The 16,998-nt window shown below is 51.9% G+C and overlaps 1 protein-coding gene across 2 annotated transcripts in view; it reads left to right on the top strand.

Annotated features, from left to right (window-relative positions):
* PLEKHA2 (pleckstrin homology domain containing A2) overlaps positions 1-16,998 on the top strand; it is a 53,160-nt gene that overhangs the window by 24,342 nt on the left and 11,820 nt on the right. For both annotated transcript variants that reach the window (XM_054017294.1, XM_054017293.1), the window contains 4 exons: positions 3,375-3,521; positions 13,705-13,851; positions 14,299-14,367; positions 15,421-15,491. In XM_054017294.1, the coding sequence (XP_053873269.1) occupies positions 3,375-3,521; positions 13,705-13,851; positions 14,299-14,367; positions 15,421-15,491 (434 nt within the window). The remainder of the gene's footprint in view (positions 1-3,374; positions 3,522-13,704; positions 13,852-14,298; positions 14,368-15,420; positions 15,492-16,998) is intronic.

The raw sequence follows: 16,998 nt of genomic DNA, 5'->3' as shown, positions 1-16,998 counted from the left end.
ATGCAGAGATTCAGACCCCTACTGTACAATCTCTTTATGTATGCATTGTGAAACCATTTCCGTTGGTTTGGCCATGTGTGCCAGCTCCTCCAGCATTGACGTGCACAGACCTCCTTGTCTGCACTCCCTTCCGTGATGCTTGAGAAGATGCAGACAGATGAAAGACGGCATGTTGCGCAAGAGGTTCTGATCTGGCCAGTTGCTCGTCACGCCAGCGTGTTTGGCAGCCTGGTGCACTAGGTGACAACCGCATAAAGTTCCGCTGGACCATGCTGCACAGGTGTAGGTTGCTGAGGCAAAGTGCGCAGTGCTGGGCTCCCGCGGGTGTGGGAACCATCTGGCTCGTCGCTTTCTGTCACAGCAGCTGAGCTGTTTCTGAAACAGGAAGCGATGGTGTGTTAAGATGCTCATGTTTCCTGTTCCCTACCACTGAAGGCTGGCTACTTCACTTGGTTAGCGGAGCCTGGCTTTTGAGAACTGCCTGGAGTTTACTGCTTGGGTTATTGCTCCAAAGATTAACTAGAGAAAATGCTTTCTGTTGAGCCTTTTCATGCTGCAGATAGATGTCTGACCAGTGGGTTGATTAGTTCAGCACTGAATCACTTTCTGTGGGAGACAGTAGCTGTCTGTTTGGGTCCGGCCAGGAAAGTCTTGGACAACTCACTCCTCTTCTCAGTCCTTATCTACACACAAACTTGAGTCAGCTCAGTTAAACTGGTTCAGTTAGACTAGACTCTTGTGTGGAGACTCTCATTTCTGCCTGAGTGCTTTATTTTGGACTAGCTTCTATCTGTTCCTAATTCTCTTAAGCTAAACCAAAATAAGCCTGCTCTCAAACAAAAGAAGAGCATCCACACAGCCTTTTACGCTAGTTTAACTAACCTGGTTTTAAATCGCTCCTTAAGTAAAAATGATGTAATCCTGTGTGTAGATAAGCCCTTACTTTCAGGAGTGCAAATTTACTTCTTTTAAAAAAAAAAAATCTTTAGCACACTGGTCCAGTCTGTTTGTTAAGAGGCCAATCACTGAATGCAAACTACATGGTGAGTCTAACTTGGGGAATAGCAGGAACATTCCCTGAGGCTAGGTCTACACTACCCGCCTGAATGGGCGGGTAGAAATCGATCTCTCGGGGATCGAATTATTGCGTCTCGTCGGGACGCGACAATCGATCCCCGAATCGACGCTCTTACTCCACCAGCGGAGGTGGGAGTAAGCGCTGTCGACGGGGAACCGCGGAGGTCGATTCTGCCGCCGTCCTCACAGCGGGGTAAGTCGGCTCCGATAGGTCGAATTCAGCTACTTTTGCGTATCTTAAATCGACCACCCCCCGTAGTGAAGACCTGACCTGAGACTCCGTGTTTCTCAGTTCCGTGAGCTTGCTTCTGACATGAAAGCAATCCAGATAATTGTACCTAGCCCGTACACAGCAACTGACATGTTCAGAGCAGTGCACAGACCTTATCCTACCAACATCCCTGCAAAGGTATGTTCATATTATGCACTTTCTACAGAAAGGGAAAATGAGGCAGAGAGAAGTTAAGCAACTCACCTCAGGTCATCGAGCAAGTCAGTGTCAGAGCAATGGTTATAACTCAGGAGTGCCTGTCTTCTCCCTGCCTGGAGCTCTTTCCTCTAGCCTATGCTAGCAATAAAGAAACCTTTAAATCACATGGGGGGGAACCATTCCAGGACACCTGCACTGTCCCATGTCATTTTCCAGTAGCAACATCTTCTCCTTTGGGCTTATAGTGTGGAGTGCAGTGTCTTTGTCCCATGCCCTTGCTGTTGAGTGGGATGTTCTGCTCAGTCTGGGGGATGCTGAAGGCAAGGAATAATCGTGCATGAGAATCAGGGGCTCCCCGGAGCCAAAAGGCCTTGAGGAGACCTGTGCCTGCGAAGGCACTTGACAAACCGGATACCAATATTGCAGCTCAGGGACCTGGATGAATTCCCTTCTCTCTCTGCAGTTTCTCTGCTGCCAGTGCTAGCCCAGCTCTGCAGAGGAGAGAGGTTGTTGACACAGGTAACAAAACTGTTGCTGTAGAAATGGAGCTGTCTTGGGTTTGAGCTTCTTTCCTTTGGCACTATACTTAGCACAGTTGGGTTAGTTCCACCCGCTTCCCGCCCCTGAACGTACTGCCGAAGTTAACAATGTGGGTAAACAGAGCAAAGCGCAGGGCCAAAGGGCTGGATCCCTAGTGACTGAAAAGTCTCTGAGTAAGGCAGGTAACCCTGACTCTCCCCCATCTCTGGATATGTCTACACTGCAAAGAAAAACCCACAGCTCCACCACATCTCAGAGTCTGGGTCAGTTGACTTGGGCTTGTGGGGCTAAAAATAGCTGTGTAGACATTCCTGCTCTTGGTGACCCACTCTGACCAGACCTGCTGCAGAGATCCCCTTCCGGCATGCGGGGGTCATGCTCTGTTCAGAAAATCCATCCTGAGTTTACACCAGCTTGTGGCAAGGAGCCTCTGATTTTAGCCAGAGAAATCCAAGGTTTCAGCTTCAGCCAGAGGGCTGTGGGCTGCGTCCAGCCAGGCCCAGGATGATCCGTGAGCATTTGTGGCTGATTATGCCACACCCATTGGCAGAGTGACAGAGCAGCCAGATTTGCAGTGTCATCTGCATACACAGGAAGAAGAAGTAACTTTACATAGGAACATCCCTGAGTCTCAGGGGCCGGTTTGGGAAAGACCAATGTCGACAGCAAGAGAACAGGCCACATACACGCAGGGAAATGCATGAGGGGGTGTGTGATTCCTGCACAGATCCATGCCCTTTCCCCAGGACACGGAGAGGGCTGTTCCCCAAACTGCAGTGGGATTACAGCGGCCTTGTCCTGCTGTTACCTCTTACTGGTTAATGGTATATCAGCATTTGGAAGGGAATGATTCAGCGTGCTCGGAATACAAAGCCGGGTCCCAGCAGCTTGCACACTGCTGGGGTCACACTGCTGTAGATGTGCTGTCGTCTAGCCTGGTTAGACTTGCAAAAGCTAATCATTAAGTCTGGCAGTAACTAGAGCAAGACAATTAAAGGAGCACAAATGCATAGGGCTCCAGAGGCAGGTCGCAGACTCATGTCAGGTGATGTTTAATTACCCACCTCCTCTCTTCTTTCCTCATATCATAGGGTTCTCCTGCAAACAGCTTGGGATGGAGCCACACCCTCATTAACCTTGATGTGGGGTGTCTTGGTGGTGGTGTTTTTTTTTTTTTTTTTAAAGGGGCACTGCTGTATTTGAACAGGAGAATGGACAGGCCAATGTCCCAGATGCAGACCCTAAGCCTAAACCTGCTAAGGCTTCATTTCTACCAGGATGGGTGGTTTGGGGCTAGATTTGACTCACCCATTTCTGTCTTTCACAGGTGCCAAAGAGTGGTAGTTTGCCCCCAGCCACAGAGATTACAAAGCCCCCCATTGCACCCCAAACCCAGGAGAAGAAACCACAGGTGGCCTACAAAACTGAGATCATTGGAGGGGTGGTTGTGCACACACCTATCTCTGTCAATCAGGTAAGCTGGGCGTGTCTGCGTTGCATTGCCTTAGCGGAGTATGCCTGTGGCTTTGCAGATCTACAGCTTGTGCTAGCAGAGAATGTTTTGAAATGTGCATTCAATTGGGAGGAACAAGAATGTGCCATGTGAGGATGGCAGCATGGGCAACCTCTGGGATAAAAATCCAGATCAGTCAGGCAGCCCCCCAAAAATCATGAGCTTAAAAATCATCAAAGTTTAAAAACAAATTTTAGGTGCCTATTCTTTGCCCCTTGGTTTCTGAGCCTTAGGGTTCTGTTGGTTCTCATTTTGCAGCTTTTTCTCTGCAACCAGGAGGGCTAGAAACTTTTTTCTTTACTTTTTATAAAAGAAAGCTGAGATTCTCGTGAGTCCAGGAACCTGGGGCTATAAGAAAAGCGCCAAGTACTGCAAGTCTCATGATAAAATCAACAAGAGTTGGCAATTCGGGGATGGTGAATAGAAACGATCTGTAGTTTAACTTTCGCTCCTTGCCTTTCTGTCTCCAAGCACTGGAAATGAAATAGTCTTGGTACCAGCACAATGCTCTGGGACTCCAGCCTCTCACTGGCTCAAAGGAGCAATTCTTGAGGGATGTAAGGGGGAAAAGCTGGCAGTTCTCTGCACGCTTAGCAGGGTGATGAAATTTATACCACATTCTGCTCTTTGATTTTCCTGTATTTAACTGTTGGGGAGCCTTCCAGCCGTGTGCTTGACCCATGTCTGTGCCATTGAATGAGTCTCTGTGTCATCGTTTTTATGTCCTAGGTTCAGCCTCTAATCATTTCTCTACCAGACGTAACAGAGATCTATGGAACAACTGTGTGTGATTAACATGGTATGAGGGATAAACAGTCTTGGGATGAAATGCAGGGTCCATGTTGCTTAGCTAGCATATGTTTGAGCAGGAAATGCAATATGCCTGCTTATTTCCTCTGTCCAATTCCTTACTAATACAATCAGCAAAGCTCTGCGGTAAACCAGGCCAACAAACATTGCATCAGTTTTCTTCTACAAGCTGTTCTCATCCTGCCTTTTGCATTCTGAAACAGTTAAACAGAACAAACGCTACTCAGGTGTGTAGTTAACTGCAACAAATTATACCTGGATCCCTACTTTTTAAGTGAAGAATATTACCCGTCATCTACCAGAGGTGGGAAACCCGCATTTATTATTGTTGTTCGTTTTTGTTTAAGTGCCCGTCTGAGCCCCTGAACTATGAAGCCATACAGCGAGTGGAGGAATATCTTTTAATACACAGAGACAACCGACTCTGCGAGCTAGGCCGCTCTGCATAGTAACTCACACGTTACAACAGTAAAGCTTGTGCGTGAGGCCTGCAACAAATAACCCCCCACTAGAACCCCAACTGCCCCCACTACGTCCCAGAGTTTCTCCCAGGAAATGGGTGGATCTTGCAGCAAGTCCTAAGGCTAATAAATCTGGTTTCCGGGGTCCAAGTTGAGGTTCCTTCACAAAAAACACCTTCCCTCTTAAACCAGGGGACTGTCAGCTCAAGTGCCTCGCCACATTGCAGCTGCTCTGAGCCCAAACCATTTAGGTCTTTATAGGCCAAGAACACCTTAAATCCCACCTGGAAACTGATAGGCAGCTGGGGCAGATTCTGAAGCAACCGTGTCACCGTGAGCTGCATGTAGTGCGGCTAGGCAAACAGGCATATGTCAGGGGATGTAATCTGGTCATTGGCAGATACCCAGAGCCCTCCTGGGGTGTGGTAAAACCTCTTGCTTTCCTTGGACGGGGGCACACAGAGAGGATTGTGACACAGGAAATTGGTGGCAGGGCTGATGTCTCAACACCTAGATACTATGGTGACCATTGTTCCAGAAACGCCTCAGGGAGATGGGTTTAGCTGAAAGGTGTGACCAGAAAGTCCCTTATTGGCAACGTGTCTAAGCAGCCTCAGTAACACAGCCGAGATCAGCAGTTCTTCACACTGAGCTTAAATGGCAGGTGCTTCAGACAGTACCCAACTGGGGACTTTGGGCTGCATGGGCCTAAATCACACCCCTTTGGTCTGCTTGCCATCTCTCTCGCACACGTGTGTCTGGGGAGCTGCATGCTCTGGTGCAAGCCAGTAACTTTTTCACTCAGAATTTCAACAATGAGGCAGAACTTGGTGCTAAATCAGAGGCATTTCCAGTGACAGAACTTCAGTGTGATTGTTGGGGGAGGACCTTGAATGCAGTTGCTTTGGTTTACCCCATTATGTGACATCTGCTGCCTGGGGAATCTGTCTGGAACCTACCTCTGAGGTTTAGGCTCTGAGCAGTCTGGGTGAGAGGCAGGAGGCTGTCTGACCTTCTCTGAAGTAAGACAGTCTGATTACACACTTCTCCTATTGGTGGAATTGATTTGCACTTTCAGTTCAGGAAACCAGGTCTGTGCCTGTGAAACCTCTCAGGGTTTATAAATAGCTGCACACAGCACTTCTCTCTGGCTCCAAAGTGCAGTGAGCCAAAAGGGGTTTATGGAGCCACATGCAAAGCTGCAAATTGCCTCAGGTTTCATGCCCCTTAGCTGTGCCTGATCTCTGTCTCAATTCCCCACGGCCCACGGAAGGTCTGAGCCAGTTCCACTAGCCCCAGTGGCTGCTCCCCGGAACAGCAGCTGGGAGATGCCACAGGAGGAGGTGGAGACCTCCCTTTCTCCAGTAGTCCGAGTCTCCCTTTCCCTGGACGCACAGGAGGGGCATGTGCATGACCATCGGCAACTTCCACCTTTTGGTGTTTTGACAGCCTAATTTCAGCTCTTATCAGTCACAGGCCTAAAAATAGAATGGAGAATTAGGTCACTGCAGTGTTCTCCTTGGCAGGCGTTTTTAACTCTTCTCTGGCCATACAGATGTGCACATGTGCAGAATTGGGCCTGACTGGAGCATAGGCATTGCCAGGGTTGGATCAGACCCATGATTCATCTAGACCAGTAGCCTGTCTCTGATAGTGGCCAGCACCAGCTCCTTCAGCAGGAGGTGCAAGAGACCTGACGGGGTGATCATGGGATAATCTCCTTGTGGGAGGAGTTTCGTCCTGACCCCTGTCACTGAGAGGTTGGGTCGTTCCCTGAAGCGGGGTTTAATAGCCATCTTTTTAATCCTAACTCAATGTGTATGTTCTCATTATCAGGGCCGCACAGAGGATTCAGGGGTCCTGGGGTAAAGCAATTTTGGGGGGCCCTTCCATAAAAAAAGTTGCAATACTATAGTAACATGTATTTGGAAACGTAAAAAATAACCAGTGAAATACATTCAAAAATTAATTTTTAATAATTTGAAAATACACGAAATACATTATTTAAAAACATTAAATGCTTTAATGGTATGTATGCATTTGCAGTTACATAATGGGCTGTCACTGGGGAATGGTGATGGTTGGTGTCATTGGGCTGTCGCTGCCTGGGGGTGGCGCTGGCGCTACTGTTGCCCAGGGCTGGGTTGGGAGCTGGGCTCTGAGTCAGGGGGTGCCCGGCTCAGAGGGGTTGGGCTTGGAGCTGGGCGTCAGGACTGGGGGGGGGGAATGGGGTTGGGGGAGTGTCCGGTTCAGAGGGGCTGGGCTTGGAGCTGGGGGTCAGGGTAGTGGGGGATGGGGTCGGGGGGTGCCCGGCTCAGAGGGGCTGGGCTCGGAGCTGGGGGTCAGGGCTGGGGCGAGGGGGAAGGGGTTGGGGGAGTGTCTGGTTCAGAGGGGCTGGGCTTGGAGCTGGGGGTCAGGGTGGTGGGGGATGGGGTTGGGGGGTGCCCGGCTCAGAGGGGCTGGGCTCGGAGCTGGGGGTCAGGGCTGGAGTGGGGGGGAATGGGGTTGGGGGAGTGTCCGGTTCAGAGGAGCTCGGAGCTGGGGGTCGGAGCTGGGGGTCAGGGCTGGGGGCGGGGGATGGGGTCGGGGGGTGTCCGGCTCAGAGGGGCTGGGCTTGGAGCTGGGGGTCAGGGCTGTGGGGGGATGGGGTGCCCGGCTCAGAGGGGCTGGGTTCGGAGCTGGGGGTCGGGAGGGTGCCCGGCTTAGAGGGGCTGGGCTTGGAGCTGGGGAACAGGGCTGGGGGGGGGGGGGGGATGGGGTTGGGGGATTGTCCGGTTCAGAGCTAGGGGTCAGGGCTGTGGGGGGATGGGGTCGGGCAGGTATCCGGTTCAGAGGGGCTGGGCTCGGAGCTGGGGGTCAGGGCGGCGGGGGATGGGGTCGGGGGGTGCCCGTCTCAGAGGGCTGGGCTCGGCATTGGGGGTCAGGGGGTGCCCGGCTCAGAGGGGCTTACCATGCCGCTTACTCCCTCTCCCAGAGCCTCAGCGAGCCACGTCCAGGAGCTCCTGCCGCTCGGCCCACCGGAGCTCGCAGCCCCGCCCCCTTACCACGCGGTTCCGAGCGGGAGGACCTCAGGCACCTCCCGAGCCAAGCCACTGCAGCACTGTCCAGGGCCGCTCCTGGATGCGGCATGCTGAGGCACCGGGGGATGGGGGAAGGCGGAGGTGGGGGGAGCCTCCGACATTCTCGTGGGGGCCCCTGTGGGGCCCGGGGCAAACTGCCCCACTTGCCCCCCCCCCTCCCCGGGCAGCCCTGCTCATTATCCATGTACATGTCTAAGGGAGACTGCTGGCAGGAAGTAGCAGAGCGAAACAATTGTACAGCTCCATCCTGTGTGAATTGGAGCTCAAACTATTTAGCTGATCAGAGAGAAGGTTAAGATGTGATTTGATTGTGGTCTAGTACCTACAAGGAGAGAAGATTTGTGATCGCGAAGGGATCTTTAATTTAGCAGACAAAGGCAGGAAAAGGTCCAGTGGCTGGAAACTGAAACTAGCAAATTCAGACCAGAAATAAGGTGCACATTTTTAACAGGGCGGGTAAATGACCATGGGGGCAGCTCACTCAGAATGCGGTGGATTCTCTATCCCTTTAAGTCCAAGTTGCTTGGTTCTCTAAGAGAGATGCTCTGGCTCAAAGTAGGAGTCCCTGGGTGAGGGTCTCTGGCCTGTGTTCTGCAGGAGGTCAGACCAGATGATCTACTGGTCCCTTCTAGCCTTAAATTCTATGATTCTATATGGTTTCCAGGGGGTGTTTCACTTCCCATTTTGAAGCAGTTCCTCCTATCCCAGTCCCTGGTTGTGTGTGGGGCTCGCTACCTGAGTGGAGCAGTTCTATAGGGAGACACATTTCACCATTTCTGGGAAGGTAGGAGAGTGTTCAGTTTGAAGGACCATTTTCATCCTTCCTACCGTGTCTTTAAGACTGCTGCAGGGATGAGGCCTGGCCTGCTGGTTAGAGCACCAGCCACCGGTACTCAAAAGACATGGGTGATGTTCCTGGCTGCACCATTCATCTTCGGTGCTGTGACCTTGGTTGTGTCACTTCCTATCTCTGTGTCAGTTTCCCAGCCTGTAAAATGGGGATAATGCTATTGAGCAGCCTGGGTGCTGATACTCGCTGCAGGGGCACGCACTGGGAGGCAGTCCCATTTGGTAAGTGCTTTGAGACCTGGGGATGGAAGGCCCTAGAAAACTGCAGAAGGTTATGATGGATTTCCTCTGGAACGTGGAGTATTAGCCTGGGTGTTTCCTCTGCTCCACCAGGGCACCAGGAAACAGGCACAGAAACGAAACTGGCCCCACCCTCGCTCATCATGTCTGGTACCACTTTCCGTGCAAAACCCCCGTGCTAGTTTGGTGCGACTGGCTGCTCTGTGCTTAAACTGAGAACAAGCCTTTCCCTTTCCCTAGACACTGTGGCATTCGCCTCCCTGAGGGTGGCAGCTCCCTTTGACTCCCACTCCCTGGGAATGTTTGGAGGGGGTGCAGATGAAGCCCCAGGCCTGGCACCTTGTGCTGTGCTCCTTGGGCACCGAGTCCTTGGCAGGAAGCCCAGAGCCTCCCCACGCTATTTCTGTTTGGCTGCAATCCAGGCTGAGAATCCAAGGGGAGGTTTCCAGGCCCAGCTGCAACAACGTTTACGTCCTGCCTGGGTTTCTAACTCTGCTTCACTTCCTTGCCCAAGCCTAATTTTTCATCCCTGTTTTGGGAAGTTCTTGTTTGTTTCTGCGGGTTTCTCTGCAAGGCTCCGGCTGGCCCCAGCCGTGTGCATCAGGGTGGGGGAACCGAGCCTTCTTTCTGACTCTGTGTTTTTCCTGGCTCCTCACTGGGGCCCGGTGGCTGCTAGCCAGTGGTTTCCCCTCTGCCTGGCCCTGACACTAAGCTGCGTTGTGGAGTGCAGAGGGAGCCAGGAGCCTGAGTGAGCAGGGCAGCAGCAGCTGGGCACACAATGGTGCTGTGTATTCTGGCCTTTTGTCACTTGGGAGCCAAGCTTATTGTCTATTAAAAACAAATAAGCAGCAGTTAAGTGGGCACCCTGCCATGTGATTTATGTAGCAAGTGAATGCTGGTCTGTTCTCCCATGTGAGGGGCTGGGGGTTTGCTTTTGGGTTAGTTTGTTCTCCAAAAAAGCCGAAAGCTCCATCCACAGCCCGTGTTTGCTTTACAGTCGCTTTCGCACTGCAGAGGGTGTTGAGGGAAGGATGCCAGCTGCTGAGTTATTTTCTGGAATTCCGATGCTGCCCTTGGTGAAATGGCCTTTCCTCCCAGCCAGGCTTCGCCTGCGGCAGCCTCCTGAACCTGCATTCATGGCCTCTCTGCCTTGCCTCAGGAAGGAATATGCTGCCTCAGGTGCAGCTTTGTGACTCCAGGCAGGATGAAAGGAGAGTCCTGGCCTCATTGATCGGAGGGATGGAAAAGCCTTGCTCCTGTCTAGCACATTTCTCTGGGAGTCAGTGTAGGATTGCTCTTTACAGCCTAACCTCTGGGGAAATGTCTTCACTAACGATGAACCTTCCCTCCTTCTCTCTGGGAGACTAATCCCTCAACTCTCCTCCGTCCTTCTCCAAACATCAAGTGCTGCAACAAATGGCAAAGGGCCTGTGCAAATCCAGGTGGCAGGGGAGTGGCTGGTTCCCACCTGCTGCGAACGCGTCTCTCCCACCCAGCAGCCAAGTGGGCTGCAGAGCGCCCTGCCTGGCGCAGAGGGGCACGGAAGGGAGTGAAGGGCTGGCTTGGGCCCAAGTTGCTTTGTTTTGATTGATTCATTTTGGTCCTGGAAAAATCAAAGTCCTGTCGTGGAGGGAGGGGAAAGTGCACAGCTGAGGGTGAGAGATTGGGGCATGTTGTCTGGTTAACCGCAATAGGCCTCTTCACCAGCGTGAATGCCATATAAGGACAGCTCGAGCCCTGCAAGCCAACGGGTACGAGCCAGGAGCCTCTGCTCGAACAATTCATTAACCTCAAACTTGTGCTGAAAGGAGGGGCGGAGAGAGAGATGTGCACAGTGGTTACATTTTATCTCCCCCCGTCTCGCCCCCCAAGTTCTGCCTTATAAAGGAGGCGGGAGGGGCTGGGCTGGGGGCCTGTTTCTTGGGGGTTCTAGAATGAGGGCAGAGTAGCAATGGCTCAGCAGCAGCAAGCAGTGGACACGTGTCTGCCTGCTGACTTCTACCGTGTTTCCCTCCCTTTTGAGTCTCAGGAAGTACCTAGCGCGCCCCCCCCCCCCTTCCACCCGGACAAGCAGGGTGAAGGGGGGATCTGGAGGCTGCTGGAGCTGGGCTCCCTCCCCTCCCGCTGTGCGATTGCCCTGGTGTTGCTGTTGTGTGAACGACGACGTGCTGCAGGCAAACCACAGAGCACAAAAACGCTACAGCCGGTCTGACTGGGTGTCCTGACACTGCTCTGAGGACCAGCAAGAGCCCACGTGGGCTGGGCTGACCTGCCCCATCAGTCTCTTCTGAGTGGGGCCCACGACCGTGTCAGATTCCCAGCCTGGCAGCTGCAACAGGACGTGCGCGCTCTGCTTCAGGCCCCTTCAGGTCTGCTTCTGTGAGCTGTCTGGCAGCGTGATTCCCGTGGGTCTGGTGAGCAGGTAACCTGCTGTCAACTTGCAGGGACGGAGCGAGCTGGGGTGCTGCAGGACGAGCGTGTGTATGTGCAGCTTTGTGATCCCAACGCACCCGGTGCCTGGGCCGGTGGCTGGTCCAGATAGGAGCTGGGGTTGGAATGGGCCTGTGGTCCCTGTGTGCCAGGGGCTGAGGAGGGCTCTTTAGGAAAGGAACAACATCCAGTGCAGGACAGCAAATTCCAGTCCTCTGAATCCCCATAGTGTTACTTTCTGGTGGCTGGGAGAGGCCCAGGGTGCTGCAAGTTTGCACCCAGAGATGAGCTGGGGCCTGACAGAGACTGGCCTGCTGAGACTGAGCTCTGTGTGAGAGAGATTTGGTTTGGTGCAGCAGGATGGGTGTCCCATATTGCGCCAATGACCTTGCAATGTGCAGACTGCAGCATCTCTGGGCAGCCCCTGCTCTGAGTGACATTGCAGGGCACAAATAAACCACTTCACATCCCCATGCACAGTGCTGGCTGCATTGTATGGGGTTTCACAGATTCAGAATTTAAGGCCAGGAAGGACCATTAGATCATCTAGGATGACTCTCCTGTATAACACAGGTCATAGAATTTCATCCGGTTATCCCTGTACTGAGCCCGATAACGTGTTTGGCTAAAGCAAACATGGCCTGGATGCTCTTCTGCAAGACATGGAGAGGTGGAGAATGCACCACTTCTCTCAGTGGTTTGTCCCTCACTTAACAATGTGTGCCTGATTTCTAATTTGAATTTGTCTCACTCCAGCTTCCGGCCATTGGTTCTTGTTTTGCCTTTCTCTGCAGTACTGGTCTCACCAACACTGTATGCAGAGGTCAAATCAGCTTCCTGCTCCTACTCCTTAGCACTCAAGAAAGAGATCTTGGAGTCACTGTGGCTAGTTCTCTGAAAACATCCACTCAATGTGCAGCGGCAGTCAAAACAGCGAACAGAATGTTAAGAACCATTAGGAAAGGGGTAGATAATAAGACAGTTAATATCGTAATGCCACTATATAAATCATGGGTACGCCCACACCTGGAATAATGTGTGCAGTTCTGGTCGCCCTGTTTCAAAAAAAATATATTAGAATTGGAAAAGATACAGAGAAGAGCAACAAAAATGATTAGGGGTGTGGAACGGCTTCCATATGAGGAGAGATTTAAAAGACTGGGACTGTTCAGCTTAGAAAAGGGATGATTAAGGGTGGGTATGATAGAGGTCTATAAAATCATGAATGAGGTGGAGAAAATGAATAAGGAAGTGTTATTTACCCCTCCACATAACACAAGAATAAGAGGTCACCCAATGAAATTAATAGATGTCAGCTTTAAAACAAACAAAAGGCAGTACTTTTCCCACAAAACACACAGTTAACCTCTGGAACTCATTGCTAGGGGATGTTGCCAAAATTATAGCAGGATTAAAAAAAGAATTAGATAAGTTCATGGAGGATAGGTCCATCAAGGGCTATTCGCCAAGATGGTCAAGGATACAACCCACTGCGCTGGATATCCCTAGATTCTGGCAGCCAGAAGCTGGGAATGGGTGGCTGGGGATGGATCACTTGATGATTCTCTGTTCTGTTCATTCTCTCTGGGGCACCTGGCATTGGCCACTGTTGGAAGACAGGCTACTGGGCTAGGTGGACCATTGGTCTGATCCAGTATGGCCGTTCTTATGTTCAATCTTTGTGTCATCCACAGATTTTATTAGCAGTGACTTTTTTTACTTTCAGATCACTAGTAAAAAGGTGAAATAGCTTTGGGCCTAGTACTGGCCCCTGCAGAGCCCCACTAGAAATGCCCCCATTCGAAGCTGATTAATTGACAACTATGTTTTGAGATCTGTCAGTTAGCTAGTTCGTCCATTTAAAGTGCGCGTCATATTAGTGTGTCATGCTAATGTTTGAATCCGCATGTTCTGTGGCACGAAGTCCAGCTCCTTGGTGTAGCGTTGTCTGACTTTCCAAGGTGCGGCGTCCCCACGCGCTGAGGCCCAGGTTTGCTGAGGTTGTGCCTTTGTTTTTTCACTTGCACTGCAATTGCTCAGCACCTCTGAAAATCCAGCCACGTGCAAACGTTGCTCTCGTGCTTGCATGGGGCAGGTGTGTTGTTCGGCTGGGCTAATAAAATATCATATGTTCGTGGCAAGGGGCAGGAGCAGATTAGAGGTTGGGCTACTAAATTCCTTCGGCTGTTCCGCCAGGCTCAACCATGCACGTGCTGTCCGCTCTCCCATCCCCAGGCTGTTTGCAGGTTTCCAATTGTTCTCCTTTTGTTTCAGAATGGAGGGGAAGGAGCAGACGGCGGTGACGTGGCCACTCACCCTCTTCTGAGACGCTCCCAGAGCTACATACCCACCTCTGCCTCCAAGCCGTCCACAGGGCCACCTGTCCTCAAGAGCGGCTACTGCGTGAAGCAGGGGAATGTGGTGAGTGCCTGTTGCAGAGTTGCACTGAGTCCTTCATGGAGCAGAGCACTGCCGGGGGGCTTGAAGGCGGCTTGATTTTATTGCTTCTGAGCCTCCTCTTGCTTCCCCCACACCGCTGCGCCCGAAAGGGGAGCTTTTCACTTCTCGAGGTCCATGGATCATGTTGGCTTGAACAGTTGCTCTGTGTAGGAGGAGGGAGTGGGGCAGTGTTGGTGCAGAATAGGTCCTGGTGTCAGAGCAGTGGTAGGTGGTTCAGCACCCTCAGTTATGAGCTGCTAGCTCTGAGCTTTCTGTTCCCCAGTGGAGCAGGCTCAGGACTTTCACCAATGCCCCTTCTTTGGAAGATGTGACCCCTAGGTTCTCAGGATCCATTTGTTTTTTCTGAGGGGCTGGAGAGGCTGGAACTCAACCCTGGCAGCATTAGGGACTGTTCTCTCTGTTTTTCAGAGGAAGAGCTGGAAACGCCGGTACTTTGCTCTTGACGACTTTACCATCAGTTATTTCAAGTGCGAGCAGGTAAGGAGCCCCCTCTGGCTCACTGTTCTCTGGGTGACCTTGTCCCTTCCCTCATGGGTGTATTGTGCTTGGCATTTGCAAGGCTGCGTTTTTGGCTTCTGTTAAAATCAATCAAAATTTTGAACACAGAAAATATGTGGGAGAAAACCCCACGTTTGGGGCTAAAGCTGAGAACAAATCCCACGTACTGCAGAGGTGCAGTGGACAGGCAGGAGAGCTGTGACTTTGGCACAAATGCAGCTCAAAGCTGTGCTGTCACAGAGGCTGTTCCACTGCCTGAACCACTATGGAGTTCTGAGTCCTGTTTCTGCAAGCAAGAAACCTCACGCACACGCCTGCATGCTCACCTCCCAATATATGCATACCCCCCAACATACCCACCACAGCACACGTGCTGGCATGCACCATCACAACTGTAATTGGCCATGATGCATTTAGAGGACAAATTAGAAGAAGGCTTCTAACCATCAGCGAGGGGCGTGAGGCTCTGGAACAGCCTCCCAATAGCACTGAGGGCAAGTAATCAGTCTAGTTTTAAAACGGAGCTTGATAAGTTTACAGGTGGGATTATGTGACGGGGGTTGCTTGCGGCCGTGCCCCCCTCATGCCCGTGAGATGCCAATTTGACTTCCCAAGACTGGAGACAGACAGGAGAGGAAGGTGCAGAGCGAAGAATGGAAAGTGGGCGAATTGAATATGATTCAATAGATTAAAAAAAACCCCGCAAAACCTTGCCATGCTCATCTGCCTTCCCCTTGTCAGTCACTGTTCACTGGGTGCTGCTTCTGAGTTAGGGATTGGAGGGCGGAAGTGAGAGATGCTGCATGGAGCTGCCATTTGGGAATGGTCCCGCCCAGTGACATCTCTCCTTATTCCAGCCAGGGGCCTAGGAACCTGTCACCCCAGGACTCCATCCATGGAGGCTTTGCTGAAGGTTGCTCTTGGGTCTCACAATTCAAAGTTCCTGGGCGCTAGAGTGGGCTCCCAGTGCCACCAGAGCAGCCCACTAGGTTGATACAGAACCACTGACTCTGTTTTGTCTTGTTTCCCCAGGACAAGGAGCCCTTGCGTTCGATCCTCCTGAAGGACGTCCTCAAGACCCACGAATGTCTAGTCAAATCTGGGTAATGCCTTTTCCTGCACTTCTGTTGGATTCGGTCCCGTTAGACGTGAGGTGGCAGTGGCTAAGAAAGACTTTATCCTCCGAGGAGCTAGCCCGGGTGTCCCAGCCAAGTTCCAGTGGGGTGGCTGCATCCTGCCTGGCCAACGACACCCCTGTGGTTTTGTGGATGGTTCTTTGCTTCCTGTGCGAACCTGCCCTGTAGCACTGCCGCTAAACAGGGTACGTCCGCACAGCGAGCGGCTGTCCATGGCATCGAGCCTCAGAGCCAGGGCCAGCAGCCACGGCGCTAACAGTAGCTGTGTAGACATCGCGGGACAGAGCCCGAGCTCCAGCCCGATCTGCCATGTCTACAAGGCTGTTTGTGGTGCAAGCCTGAGTCTGTCGACCCAGGTCTGAGACTGACTGCTGCAGGCTGTGTAGACATGCCCACAGTGCTGTGTTACAACCCAGCAGTGGATGGATCGGCAGGATGGGCTAGTGGCTAGAGCCCTGTATGGGCACTCGGGACACCAGGGTCCATTTTCTGGCTCTGCCACAGGCTTCCTGAGTGATTTTGGGCAAGTCATGTAATCCCTCTGTGCCTCAGTTTCCCATCTGTAAGTGGAGGTGCAAGCAGTGCCCTGCTGCATAAAGTGGCTATGAGGGTATGTGCTCAGATACTGCAGTGAGGAAGAGACCCAGTGTTAGGAGAAGGGGGAGGGTGACATGGGAACCCTCTGACTGGAGCAAGTATGCAAGGAAAGAAGGGGAGAATTACGGAACGTTAAGGAACAATGAGAGAGTCTGACCAATCCACAGTGGCCCGTAGGGCTCCTTTGGGGGGACAGTACTAGGGCATGAGTGAGGACTGGTAGGTCCTAATCCCAGCCCTGGTACTGACTCTCTGTGTGAGCGTCAAGAAATCACCTCACCTCTACATGCCTCAGTCCCCCACCTGGAAAAGGGATGTGATGAAGAGGGGCACGTAAAGGATGCAAAGGGCAGATTGTAGTTTAAGTTGCCACAGCTGAGTTCCCAGCCAGGGCTGTCACTACCTGCTTCTCCTCAGATCATGTGTTCTCTGGTGCCACTCAGAGTCATCCTTCCTCGTTTGAGTTACGCTGTGTCTCACTGGAATTCCCCAGTGGTCACATTTCACAGCCTCCCCTGTGTCACAGGTTTGATGCTGATCTCAGGCAGTTTTTCAGAGTTGGTTTGTGGCTGGGACCCATGCCTTTCATTGAGGGCATCTTTCCAGTATGTAGCACCTTTAATTTTCCCTTTATTTTGTTTTCCTGTTATCCGTCTGGAGTTGGAACCCAGCTCCCTGTCCTGGCCAAGTTACGCTGCATCTAGACATCCCATTTCAATTAGCATCTTTGATCTGAGCAATCCCATATATTTACTTGGATGCTGAGACTCCCTTTTTCAGAAGGAGTGAATTTACGGAGAGTAGAGCCGCTCGGAGTCCCCAGAAGGAGCTGGCAAGGGAATGCATTCCACAGCCAATTGCAGGTGGACAGCCTGAG

This window comes from Malaclemys terrapin, chromosome 2 (genome assembly GCF_027887155.1).
Source record: "Malaclemys terrapin pileata isolate rMalTer1 chromosome 2, rMalTer1.hap1, whole genome shotgun sequence".
NCBI classification, from domain to species: Eukaryota; Metazoa; Chordata; order Testudines; family Emydidae; genus Malaclemys; species Malaclemys terrapin.
Note: the sequence above shows the minus strand (reverse complement) of the source record. Positions and strands in the feature narration are given on the sequence as shown.